The sequence below is a fragment of the Orcinus orca genome, chromosome 1, assembly GCF_937001465.1.
Source record: "Orcinus orca chromosome 1, mOrcOrc1.1, whole genome shotgun sequence".
Classification (NCBI taxonomy): domain Eukaryota; kingdom Metazoa; phylum Chordata; class Mammalia; order Artiodactyla; family Delphinidae; genus Orcinus; species Orcinus orca.
The window spans coordinates 109,865,551-109,879,257 of NC_064559.1; the positions used below are offsets into that span (position 1 = coordinate 109,865,551).

Consider the following 13,707-nt stretch of genomic DNA (forward strand, 5'->3'; position numbering starts at 1 on the left):
CAGTGGGAGATCACACAACCTCAGCAGGGGTGACTGCAGCACAAATCTTGAGTGAGGCCTGTGTTTTCCGCCTCACGGTGGAGATTCCAGCAGGCCAGGGAGTGTATCTTCCGTATGTAGATGCCACGGATGTTCACTTCCCTTCCTTTCATCAAGACTGTACTCACCCATTGAGTCAACTGGCCAGTGAAATTTTCAGTAAAGTAGTATGAGCAACGCTGAGAAGTGGTCAACGTCCTCAGGAGGCTTGTTAACCATGCATTTCATTGCTTCTAAAATGCACTTTTTATTCACATTATAACACCTCAGGAATGGGGTTGGGCCTAAAATTGATTGTATCTTAGCATTTGTTAACAGTGTGATTGAGAGTGTTTTTTTCTTTCTCGTGGTATGTAAATAATGGTGCCAGTTAAAAATCAATGGTATCTTCAAATTGATGAAACATAGTAGTTGAAAAATGAATAACATATTTATATAAACAGGTAGTTGGCATGAGCTTCCTCTTGCTGTTCCCTCTACATGGGTAATTCTGCACCTCTGCTTCACCAGTTCTACTCATCTATTACAACTCAGTTCAAATGCCACCTCCTCCAGGAAGCCTTCTGTGTCACCCCAGTCCCACCACTCAATCCAGATTCCAAGTCCTTCCTCTGGGCTCCTGTATTGGCCTCTAACCTATACTTATCACACTGTTACATTTATCCTGTAATTAGTCTACTCCTCCCCCAACTAGACAGTGAGTGCCTTGAGAGCAAAGATTCCATGTACACCTCTGTTTTCCTAGTACCTAGCACAGAGCTTGGTATGTAGTAGAAGTTCAATAAATGTTTGTTGAATGAGTAAATGATGAAGGATTGAATAGTTAGAGGCAATACGTGTTCTGTATGATATATAATGCCACAAGATTTCAGGAGAAAAGCGCAGCGTGGGCTGGTAAGGCCAGGGAGGGCTTCAGGAAGGGAATGGGATAGGAGCCATTCTGGCAGGATGGCTGATGGAATAGCTCAGGACTGCAATGAGGAAGGAGAAAGGGGGCAGTGCTAAGACCTTCATTTCTCTTCCTAGGTTGATCTTGTGATGACTGTTACTTGACTGGATTTCATGTTTGAATTTCAGGAAGCTATGGGCTTCCATTCATCATTATTCTTAATAATTAACTCTGGGAGCTAAAACAATGCCTGTTCAGGTTCAGAGAAAAGAACAGTTCAACCCTCCGTGAGCTCTCACAGGAAGTCCTGAATGTACATAGACTTTGTGGTTTAGACCTCAGAGCTTCCTGCCCGAGCCTGACAAGGTTTAGCAAGTCTAAGAAGCTGGGAGAAGGTGGGCGGATGGGACCACAAACAACATGGTACCAACATTTCAAAGCAGGTGCCTTCTCACCACCTATTGTTTTAGAACCTTAACTGTAAACTGTTTTTTTTTTCTCCCACTTCCCTCAAAGTACAGCTAGCATGACTGCTAGCTGGGGGTGGGGCCTGAACTTTTAATAATGGTCCCTTAAGACTTGGGATTTGCTCCAGCCAAGTTGTCTCTTAGCCTGCCCTTCTACAGGTTGTCTGCTAGGCTCATGGCACCTTCAGTATTCATGGATTCCCCTCTTTTCAAGGATGGTTCTACAGATCGTGGTGACCATGTCTGAAGAGTCAAGGAAGTGAAACCCAAAATGAGGTTATGTTTTCTGGTGTCTCTTGTTGAAGTGTGTGCACAGAGATTTCAATTCATTGTATAAATCTACCAATAGGCTGTGGGTCCAGCTTTGCAGCTGAGACCTGGGGAGTGGATTCTGGTTGTTCTGGTGGGGATTAAGGTGGCCCAGTTGAAGTGGGATGGCCAAATTTGGTCCTGCCGTCACACCCCACCCACTAGCCTCTTTCTCATTCAGCAGCTCGATGCTGGGCTCCTTTCTACAGCGAGTAGATGCTGGGGTCAAATTCAAGGCATTTGTTTCACTTGTACTCGCGATATGGTGAGCAGGTGTCCACCCTAAGAAAACCAAGGGTCTCTCAAGCAGGAAGCTGCTTGTAGCGAGACATGGCCACAGCGACTGCTTGACATCTGACACCGGCACGTGCTCTGAGAGGGAGGGTACGAGAGCTCTAGGATTCTGCGCTCCATCACCCATCATCCTAATGTGTGCACTTTTATTGTTTTTCCCTTCCTGCTGAGGTGGAGATCTGTGAGGAGGCCAGAGACTCCAGACGTCAGACCACATGGCTGAGTTGGAAGGTACAGACATGGCTGTGGCTCCTGGGCTGGGGAGGAGATCATGGTCTGCTTGTAGAGCACACTTGATGGAAGTGTAGGCATGCACACCTGGAGTGGAGAAATTCCACAGTGCCTTTTATGGGAAAGGACGGTTTTTAATCTCTTTTAATTAGAGGAAGAGGACAGCTGCGTCAGGAGACAGTTACGAGTTTTCTTCGACCTCACAGGGAGGTTTCGTTTGAACTCGAGGCTTGGGGAGGGGAGGGCCTTTTTGCAGGTGAACTTGTTTGCCCAGGGTAGGAGGAGCCCTCTTCTTCTGCTGGTGCTGGACACGGGGGCCAGGAGGCCTGGGACGATGAGCGGGTGCTTGGGGACGATGACCAGGTATTGGAGGCGTTTGGGACATGGCTGGATTTTGAGGAGTTGAGCCTGGAATTTGGTGGGGCTTCCAGCCCCTTTCCTCAGGGGTCAGTCTCTTCCCTCTTATCTCCATCTCTTCATCTGCAACAATAAAAACCTCGGAAGAGTTTTTCTTGGCAAGATACAATCAAGATCAATATAACTATTTATTGAGTGCCCCTCCTGTGTACAAGATGTCATGCTAGCTGCTCTGGGGGATATGATGAGGAAGCAGAAGCCACCTCTACCCTCTAGAGATTCCAGGCCTTGGGTGGGTAGGGGAGACAGAAATGCCCACCAGAAAAATAGAGGGAGAGCCCAGGGCTTTAGAGACCAGTGGGGGATGGTTTTGTGCCTGGGTCTCCAGGGAGCAGAGAGGGCACTCAGACCCCAGCCCTGCCTCTGAGTCATCCCAGGGATCATGCCCTAGAGCACCTCAGGGTTACAGCCCTTGTAATAGGATCTGAGTAGTCAGACAGGACATTAGTCACTCCCTGCCTTTGGATGGGTCTCTCAGTTAGATCTGCCTTCCCCCCAGTTCTGCTGTCATTCACCCACACTGCTTCGAGTGGCCTGGACGCTCCTTGAGCCAGCTCCTCGCTTATGAGCATAACTTTTTCATTCTAGGTGAGTTGTCAGACTGGCCTGATTCAAGGAAGAAACACTCACAGCCCTAACTCCTCCCCTTGGAACAGTGAATTGGAAAGGGGATATAAACATCCAGTTTTAGAACAAGTGTGTTCCTGTGAGTCCCTGATGTCCTGAAATTTTACCTGTATTCCTAGGAGCTTGGTCTTGAACCCACCTTGGCCACACCCTCAGGAGAAGACAAGGTGTTTCTTCACAGAAATTGTGTTTCGAAGCTTATCTTTCTACCCACATAGATATATGTGGCTCATTCAACATATGTCCACACAGCTTTGTACCCAGTCAGCCTCAGGTGGTGGATTCCAATGAGGCCAGCCTGGATGGAGCTTCTCAAAGCTCCCACATTGTTATCACTGAGAATTTGTTTTTCAAAACTCAAGCTAACCACAAAATGGAACAAACTGTAACTGCCGGTTACAGCCCTGACATTCTGAAACTACCCATCTCCATTATTTTCTTTCCAGACTCTAAGTGCCAGACCCATGAGTTGTTTCCACGGGGATTTCACCCAGGCCTGTGGTGGGACAGAAGAGAGGGAGCTTACCATTTCTCCTACTCCTCTGTTTTTTCCTCTTGCTAATGTAGAAAACGAGTAGTGCCACGAAGACAAGGAAGACGGTGCCTCCTCCACAAATGCCGATGATGAGATAGATATCCAGACCTTTCTCTGCAAGAGGAACAGACGTGGGATGGATGGGAGCGTCCTGGGAAGAGGGGCCATTTCGTTGCTCTGGCCGAGGACTCGAGGACTCCTGCCTCCTCTCTTTCAGATAAAAGAGCTTGGTGGGACTTTTCAACCTCAGGGAAGCCAAGCTCATGGAGGCTGTGAACTGGGTCAATACCTGAGCGGGTGCAGGGTCCAGGATAAGCCCTCTCAGAACGTTCCTTGGAGAACTGCTCTCCTGAACCACAAATGCCTGATTCTTCACGTACCAAGCACTGTCCCCTATCAAGGAGAATGTCACAGAAGTTTAGATCTGAGAAAGAGTTTAGAGAAAATCTAGGGTAATCTCTAGTTTCACAGAAAAGGCCCAGAGAGGGAGGATGAGTTGCCTGAGGCCACACAGTATCCATTCCTGAGTGGTTCCTTTAAGCAGCCCCTCGTCTCCATGTTTCTGCACTGTTTTTCTAGCTTCATCTCCGGCTGCCCTCCCACGTCATGATTTTTTCTCACCCTCTTGACCAGAAAGTTTCTAAAGACAGGATACATGTTTCACGTGTCCAACCCAGTTCTCTGACCTCAGAGGCAGCACCCCGTCCCAGATTTTCCCTGGCCTGTGAGAGAAACTCAGACACACAGAGAGTTAGCAGCAGCAGTGGACTTGATCTTCAGCTCACAGATCTTCAGCTGCTGTCATGCAATGAGGATAACAACGACCGTGTTAAGAGAAATGGGTTTGAGAGCAGGCTCTTCTAGGCAAGAGCTGTGTGACCTTTGGCAAGTTACTCCACCTCTCTGAGCCTGTTCCTGTCTTTAAAAAATGGAGAGAAGGAACTTATATCACAGGCGGCTGCTGGAAGTCAATCAGATAATGGATGTGAAAGTGCTTTGTAAACTGTAAAACTACACACAAAGATCAGGGTCTGCTCTGACTACAGTTCCGTGCACCGGTGCTTCTGGGAGCTATTTCCCGGGAGGGATGCTGGGCCATCTGCCCTTTAGTGAGTCAACAGCAGTCACAGAGGCAGCAGCTGGGGCCAGGGGTCAGGGGACTCGTACATCTGGAGAACAAATGGAGTTCTGCCCAACATCACAAGGAAACCCTTCTCTAGCCAAACATTCCTGGGAAGATACTGCTGTTCATGAAGCCCAGGATGGGCCCCAGGAGCAAGTCAGAGGCTCAGAAACGAAACGAAACAGGTTTCCAGACTGCGGTGGGTTGTTAATCCTTGCTTTCTTTCCTAAGTCTCCCTCTGACCCACTCTTTGCCTGCCAGTTACACAGCCTCTCTATGCTCTGCGGATGAAGCGGCTTCCATTGGAAAAGCAGGCATAATCATAACCTGCTGTGAAACTGGACCGGGAAAGTTAGGGGGGTCCTTTAGGCTCTGCCTGCTTGGAGGAAGGGCCAGGGCTATTGGAGTCCACCTTGGGCTGAGCCAAGGACTTCCCAGGGTCTGACCTGGGTGTGGGGGGGCATGGGCCTAGGACCAGTTGGGGAGCAGGGACTAAACCATGCAGCCACTAGCTTGTCTTCTCAGAGTCCTCAGGCAGGGCAAGCACGCCCCTATCTGGGCACACTTGGGAATGTTGGAGCGCCTTACACAGTCTGTTCACAGATTCGTCCAGCACAGCCTCTGGGGGCTTTCTGCGGGGAATGCTCCAGTGTGTCTCAGAGGCAGCTGTGGCTCTGTCATTGAAAGCTATGTCCTCACAGTCACTAAATCCAGACACACTCCTTCCTGCACTCCCTCTTGGAGATAATGTGCCCACGAGTTTATGTGGTGGAGTCCTTCTTGTGTGTCCAAACCTGCTCCTTCCTCCTACTATTTCGGTTTTAAGTACATGCTCATCTTTTCTGAGCCAAGTGGTTAATCTTGTCATTGCTCCACTCTGCCTTGGCCTTTTAGGATGAAACATCCAGGTCCATTTTAGGGTTTTCAAGAGCAGCCCTGTCCTCCCCAGTCTCCCCCTAGGTATTCCTCCCATCTCTCTAATGGCCCCTTCCCAGACTGGCTCCCACTCTGTACCACAGAGTAAGGGACAGGAATGCTCCAGTCTTCCAACCTCATCTTCCCCCAAAGCCCTTCTTCCCTCGCTCCATCCCTCATGCACACACATTTTTATACTGGTGGGATCTAGTTAAAATAAGCGTGGAGTAGGGCTGCCAGATAAAACACCGGATGCCCAGTTAAATTTGAAATAAACAACGAATAGTTTTTAGTATAAGTATGTCCCACGCAACACTTGGAACACATTTATACTGTCTCTTTTTATTTGCTAAATCTGGCAGCTCTAATCAAGAGCCTCCTAAAAGGGGATTAAGAGCTTGTGAAGTCGAGGAGGGGCGACTTCACTCACTGTGCCTTAGTGATGGGGGGCACGGAGGGACGGCTGGTGGGCAGACATAGACCTCACAGGAGGTGAAGGGACGCTGGTCTGAGCGTGTGACTGGCAGACTCTAGCATGGTCCCCGCTGAGCCCTGCCTCCTGGTATTCCCGCTGGTGTGAGACCCTTTCTGATTAAATGTGGGCTGGACTTACTGACAGGCTCCTAATGAATAGAATACCGCAGCAGTGATGCACCATCTATCACTCCTGAGATCAAGTACAAAAAGTCCACGGCTTGGGCTTCCCTGGTGGCGCAGTGGTTGAGAGTCTGCCTGCCGATGCAGGGGACACGGGTTCGTGCCCCGGTCCGGGAAGATCCCACGTGCCGCGGAGTGGCTGGGCCCGTGAGCCATGGCCGCTGGGCCTGCGCGTCCGGAGCGTGTGCTCCGCAGCGGGAGAGGCCACAACAGTGAGAAGCCCGCGTACCGCAAAAAAAAAAAAAAAGGTTGCTCTGGGGGAAGTAGCTGCCATATTGTAAGGCAGCCCAATGCCGCCCCCGTGAGTGAACTTGGACATGGATGCTCCCCCAGTAGTGCTTGCACCTGACTGACATGACTGCAGCCCCTGCCTGTGTCTTTTTTTTTTTTTTTTTTGCGGTACGCAGGCCTCTCACTGTTGTGGCCTCTCCCGTTGCGGAGCACAGGCTCCGGACGCGCAGGCTCAGCGGCCATGGCTCACGGGCCCAGCCGCTCCGCGGCACGTGGGATCCTCGAGGACGGGGGCACGAACCCGTGTCCCCTGCATTGGCAGGCAGACGCTCAACCACTGCACCACCAGGAAAGGCCCCTGCCTGTGTCTTGATTACAGCTTCATGAAAGACTCTGAGCCAGAAACATCCAGTTAAGTCACTCCCAGATTCATGTCCCACAGAAACTGTGAGATAATAACTGCTTGTGTTTTAAGCCACTAAATGTGGGGTTGTTTGTTATGCAGCAACTGATAACTAATTCAAAATGTATATTAAAATGTCTCACTTCTGATTTCACACCAGCTCAGGGCTGCTTCCTAGGGTCACTGACCAGCCATACTCACTATAGAAACTCAGGGCCTCTGGCCAAATAACTATCTTTTGTGCTCAGTTTCCTGTCGGGGGGTTGACTAGACAGCAGTGGAGACATAATCCCAGAGTAGCAGATGAGTAGACTCTTGGGGATCACAGGGCTCATCTTCTTTGTGGACCAGGAGGCTGAAGCCCGGAAAGGGGAAGGAACTCTGTCCAGGTCGTCCCTATATATTTGGACAGACCCAAACTAGAAGCCAAGACTCCTGGCTCCCAGAGCAGGCCACCTTTCAAAAATTACTTCTAGGGCTTCCCTGGTGGTGCAATGGTTGAGAGTCCGCCTGCCGATGCAGGGGACACGTGTTCGTGCCCCAGTCCGGGAAGATCCCACGTGCCGCGGAGCAACTGGGCCCATGCACCACAACTACTGAGCCTGTGCTGTAGAGCCCACGAGCCACAACTGCTGAAGCCCTCGCACCTAGAACCCAGGTTCCACAACAAGAGAAGCCACCGCAGTGAGAAGCCCACGCACCACAACAAAGAGTAGCCCCTGCTCGCCGCAACTAGAGAAAGCCCACACACAGCAGCGAAGACCCAACACAGCCAAAAATAAATAAATTTATTAAAAAAAATTACTTCTAGGGGTCACATGAGGCTGGTGGTCCAGGGAAGAGCTTAGACTCTTGAAGTTTCAGAACTTTCTGGTGCTGGGCTGTCTGCTCTGAGGCAGTGAGAGCATTGCCCACCTGTGTTCATGGTCCTCCCTGGCCTCGAGCTCTTCTTCCCCCCAAGCCTCTAACTCCCAGGGTTTCTACAGCCCTTCTGCACCTGCCCCTGATAGGAGGTGCCAGCCATCTCCCCTCCAGAAAGGAATCTTTTTTGCTCCCTTCTCCATTATTGCCCTAGGAGCCACAATCATGGTCACTGACTAGCTGAGGGATCGTGGGCCAGTCAGCTTGCCTCTCTGGGAAGTGGCGGTCTGTGTGAGATCACCGTCACAGCTCCTTTTATCTCTTCAACTCGGCAATTCTTCCTCCTAGCAGAGAATCTTTTTCATTGCCTGAGGTTATACCATGCTCTCTGAGAAGATTCCCAAGATGGGCAACCATAGAGCACTACCTCCTCTCTCCTCTAGGACTTCCCTTGAAGATTTCCGGGGAAAGGGGGTATGTTTTCAGTCCTCACCCTGAGCCGAGGATGCCTCCCAGCCCAAGCACCCAGGCCCTGGAGCGGTCCTCTGCTGTGGGCCTCAAAGGCCGTGTTTGTGAAGTGAACTTGGGGTGTCTGACCAGTGCCCACCACGCACCTGAACAGCTGATGGTCACCGTGCTCGTTTGGGCACCGACATTGTTACTCGCCACGCAGTTGAATGATTCAGTCCGTTTGCTCTTCAACTTGTATGTGATGACCTTCTGATGACTTTCTTTGATACGGGTCTCATTTATAAACAGTTTTAATTGAGGGTCACTTCCTTTTGCTACCTCGCAGATCAGGGTTCTGTTGGTACAACTCCAGGAAATTACAGGTTTTGAGACCATCTCTGGAAAGAAAAGAAAGATTCAATTCATATTAGGCCATTTACTGATTGTAAAAGACGTACCTATTTATAGAGGGGAAATTGAGTTAGTTTGGGACCAGAAAAAATTTCAAGGACCCCTACCAATTTTCAAAAATCATTTCTATTTCATTTTATTTATACAGCACATTCACAACAAATTTATTTCTGATATTTACAGATACATTATATCAGTAAAAGATACATCATATCACAGGCTTATGTGCTGTTTTAGACCTTAAAATGTTTTCACATATAGGATATCCTTTCATCCCAACAGAGAGACACATGTTTTTCTTCTTGTTTACAGATGAAGCACCCAAGGCTCTGAGAGGTTAAATGGACAGTCCAAGGGCACCCACTAATAAATGGCAAATCAGGAGAGGAGCTCACCCTTCCAAATCCAAGTTCAGTAGTACGGGTAAGAGGTTTACCACACCCTGCTCCCCATATGCTCAGGAGCCTGTGAGGGATAGCGGGGTGGGGGCAATGCTTTAAGAGCAGCTGGGAACTTGTCCCTGGAGGACTGGTACATGTGTAGCCTGGGGCCTTGGTCACAAATGAAGCAGCAGGTCCTGGGAGCAGGGGGTCAGGTGTGCAGTTCAAGCTCTGGAGGGAGAGAACGCCTTCGGCGTCCCAGAGCTGCTGGACCTCACCACTGGACCTCACTGGACCTCATCCACAAGAGAAGGATAAGAAAGACATTCCCCACCTATCACAGCAGGGATGACATGTGACAAAGCCCTGGCACACGGACAGGTACTGACAATATTGGTGGTAGTTGTTGTAATCGTAATCATACACGCCCTGCCTCTCCTTTTCTGACATGATAACATTCGAAGGCTGCGTCATGAAAGAAAAAGCCCTGGCCTTGGTGTCAGTTGGGCCGGGTCCAAATCCTACTCCACCACTTGCGAGCCGTGTGACCAACTTCTGCCCTTTTTCTCATCCTTCCCTCTCTTTCCTCAGACTTGCCACTTTCCTCTCTCAGCATCCTTCCATTCTTTATGCAGATGGATAGTTTTTTTTTTTTTTCTGATTTCCTCCCTCCCAGACAATAATATCTTCCCCATGAACTTTCTCACCAAATTTCATTTCCGTCCCAAAATATAGGCAGGCAGAAATGAAGGGTTTTTTTTTTTCCCATCCAGGGATTCGGTGTGACCCAGAATGAAGAGGATGGAAAAACATGACCATATACAACAAGACAGGGTCAGTGCATACTCTAGGGGTTGAGTCAAGGAGTTTGCTTGTGTTTTCAAAATGGAAATACTCTTTTTTTATTTATGACAGTAAATCACGTCACTGCAAAAATTGATAAAATACCAAAAAAGTTTCAAGAAGATTAAAAACCACTTGCAATTCTACTACCCAGAGTCAATAATTATTAATGTTTCGCTGCATCCCTTTAACAAATGTTTTCTATGCCATGCATACCACATATAAATAGTGTTCTAGAAACTAAAACTGGATCATAGATTTTTTTAGTCTGCTTGTTTTCCTTTAATGATCTATTATGAAATTCTTTTAGGAACACCAATAAATATACACTTTCATCATCTTTTTAAATGATCTATTCTTGATTTAATTAATAAGTTTCTAACTGCTGGGGACTTTAAGATCCTTTCCAGCATTTCACTGATATGAACCACCCAGAGATGAGCGGCCACTTGAAGTCATATCTTCACATACATCCTCTCCGTAAGATACTTTCCTACAAGAGGCATGGTTGGATCCTGTGGGGCACATCTCACAGATGAGGCTCTTTGATTCCAGGTTGCTAGGACAAACTCCTTCTCCACTAACATCTGCTTTTAAGGGGCCTTCCACTGGTTCCTCAGCTGGCAGCAGCAGCCCCCTCCTTAAGGAGCTGTGGGTACCAAGGTTGGAGACTGAGAAGCATGGAGGAACTAAGAGATGGGGAGAGCACGAGCACTGAGGAATCAGGTATAGTGTTCCAGGTGCCCAAGGCACCTATGCTTAGCTGTCTCCCTGAAGCCTTGTCCCACGGAATAGCCGATAGTTATCACTATGAAAATCAGACTCAGAGCAGACAGAGAATTTGTCCAGGGTCATGTGGCAGGAAATGGTGCCTGGACCCACAAATTGACACGCTGTGTGACATTCACACACACATACACACACACACACACAATGAGATGGCTGCTGTGTCATGGAAAGATCTGTGTCTTTTGGCAAAGGAGTGAAGGTTTATTTTTGAGGTCATGAAAGCATTCTAAAATTGATTGTGGTCATGGTTGTACAACTCTGTAAATATACTACAAGCCATGGAATCATGGCTGAATTTTATAGTATGTGAATTATACCACAATAAAGCTGTTTGGGGTGGTGGGTGGGGGAATGTCACCATCCTTGCTAAAACTAGCCTTGGGTTTGGATCCTGACTTTGCTCCTGTCAAGCCACTTCTGTTTCCTTATAGATAGTAAGCGGATAATAACAGCTACCTCTCAGGATTGGTGGGAACCTTAAATAAGATCCTGTAGCAAAGCACGTGACATCTCACTGGTAACCATTACTACCACTGCAGTACCAAAGGAAACATGAATGTGAAGCTCAAGTTCAAAACAGGACACTCAAGCCCATGCTGGCGGAGTCACGACATCTGTGGTTCCCAGAGCCCACAAGCAGAAGTCCCTTCTGGCTCCATTCTGTCTCGCCCCATTTCTGGAATGTACTCTCCGTCCTGGTGCAGGTCCAGGTATGGAAAGTTGTCATTTGCAGAGGAGCTGACAATGTCTGTGACTGTTGGAGGGGGGCTGCTACCAGTTCCGAGCGCTCAAGAACAGGGCTGGATGGTGACTCTAGGTAGGAGAAGGGGGCCCGTCCTATGGCAGCGTTTCCTGTGCAAAGCATGGAAATGCTTATTTGCTCACTGAATCTCTGGCTGTGCTCACGCTGGGGTTCCTGTCTTCCTCTCCAAGCTAAGTACAGCTTCCTCTTCTCACTTTTATCCACACCCAGCCAAGTGACCCCTGGACTTATGACTTCATTTTCACTTCCATTCTATTGTACTTTCTCTTCCCTCTCTCCCAAACTCAAGCCACTTTGCTCATCCTTTCTCCACACATGACCCCCGACGTCATCGTTCTTTAGGCATTTTATAGGCACCCTTCAGTCTAGGCCACTAGTTATCAGCGTTGGCTGCTCATTAAAATCACCTGGGGACTTTAGCGCCTACGATGCCCAGGCCCCGCACCAAGAAACACTGATTAAATTGGTCTGGGATGGGACTCAGCACTGGTAACTTTAATAGCGCCTCAGCTGATTCCAATGTGAAACCTGAATTGAGTGTCACCGACCAGCCCTTCCCTACTTCACTTGGAGTAAAGCAGCAGCTTCCTAGCTAGGCTTCAAGCTTCCATCTTCAATAGCTACTACTACCCTCCCAGTACACGCGGAGACATACAAAGCCACACCTTGTGTATTTTCTACAGATATCAGCAAAAATCATCTTCCACCTTTGATCATGCCGATGTTGAGCTGATTAGAAACAAGGGCTGTTCATCCTGAAATTCATCATTTCCAGCCCTTTTCTGCCTTACAATTACTCCTTCAGGACATCTTGGCTTGAAATTGTCTCTCTGGATGGAAGACCCGCTGCCCTCCAGTCAGCCTCCCCTTCCCAGTCTCATACCTAGCTTGCCCTTCAGCATCCACCTGGAACGGCCACCTTTTTCTTCTGCCCACCTGTTCCCCTCTTCGTGATTAACGCAGGATCTTAATCCAGATCCTTCACTCAACCCTGCATCCCCGCAGCCTCTGAAGAGAGAGTTTGAGGTATGTAGACTTGAGGGTCTATTAGCTGTGGATTCCATCTCTCTCACAGGACTGGAGTCTGCACCGAGGTAGGAGGGATGCATTCGATTTCCTTTAGGGCTCCCCCAAGGCCAAGGTCAGGGCTGGGGACATTTCATAAATGCTATTCCTCCACTTGCTAAATAGCGCCCATCCTGAGATGGAGGAATTTAGGGGACAGAGACTTACCTTGAACCTTCAAATCAAATGCTTTCTCCAATATGTTTTTTCCATTCAAATCATATACAGATACTGTGTAGACGTCGCTATCATTTCTCTTCAGAGCTTTAATTTTCAGAGTTCCATTTTTTAACATCACATACGTGTCCGTTATCTGGTAAGGTGGCTTGTCTTGTTTTAATTGTGCAATCTTGATTTTGTTTTTGTCCCATCGTGTATCTGCTACCCCATCATTCATTTGAAAACCAGGAATGTCCAGGTTGATGTCATGATCCAGGCAACCCCAGATGACTTCAGTATTTTCAGAGACCTCACCTACAAAAAGCAAGAAAGTTACTGAGGTAGCTCACTGCCGAGGAAAGCTGGGCTGTGACCTCTCTGACTCTTGCACTCACTTCAGGGTTGCCAAAGAAGCTTCTAATGGTGACAGTGGAGACCCACGCACCAACTTACCTTTGGTGGAAACAGTGAAAATCAGAAGGAAGCTGGTTAAGATTTTACATGTGAGGCTCATCTTTGGCGTTAGTTTCCTCCTTGTGATTCTGAGCTCTTCTTTAAAAAGGAACTGAAATAACACCAGTGGAATCCACCCCCTGAGAGCTTAACCACGTGCCTCTCCTTTTTGCTTCTTTACGGTGACATAGAAAACAGACACACACACATGCGCGCGCGCACACACATACAAAACCTGGCTGATGTGCTCCTTTGCCAAAGCAGGTGTATTTATGAGTGTGTGTCTTCTTATAACATTTTAATCCTCACAACAACCTTGAGTGGGTTTTATTATTCCCGTCGAAGAGAAAAGGAACTAAGAGGCTAAATAAATCACACAGGATCCCCCTTTAGTTA

At 48.3% G+C, this 13,707-nt stretch overlaps 1 protein-coding gene across 1 annotated transcript; it reads right to left on the reverse strand.

Moving 5' to 3' along the window:
• Nucleotides 1-873: 873 nt before the first annotated feature.
• CD2 (CD2 molecule) lies at nt 874-13,465 on the reverse strand. Its single transcript, XM_004263242.4, has 5 exons — nt 13,312-13,465; nt 12,868-13,173; nt 8,613-8,846; nt 3,800-3,922; nt 874-2,709 (listed from the first exon to the last, which is right to left on the reverse strand). The coding sequence occupies exons 1-5, from the start codon at nt 13,370-13,372 to the stop codon at nt 2,411-2,413; spliced, it is 1,023 nt and encodes a 340-aa protein (XP_004263290.1). The 5' UTR covers nt 13,373-13,465; the 3' UTR covers nt 874-2,410.
• Nucleotides 13,466-13,707: the final 242 nt, after the last annotated feature.

Bases quoted from the DNA above. Each gene is read 5' to 3' on its own strand.
- CD2 (XM_004263242.4), bottom strand. From the start codon at position 13,372: ATGAGCCTCACATGTAAAATCTTAACCAGCTTCCTTCTGATTTTCACT. The intron at 13,174-13,311 runs GTAAGTTGGTGC...TGCTTTTTGTAG, and splicing joins TTTCACTGTTTCCACCAAAG to GTGAGGTCTCTGAAAATACT. The intron at 2,710-3,799 runs GTAAGCTCCCTC...TTATTGTTGCAG, and splicing joins ACAGAGGAGTAGGAGAAATG to ATGAAGAGATGGAGATAAGA.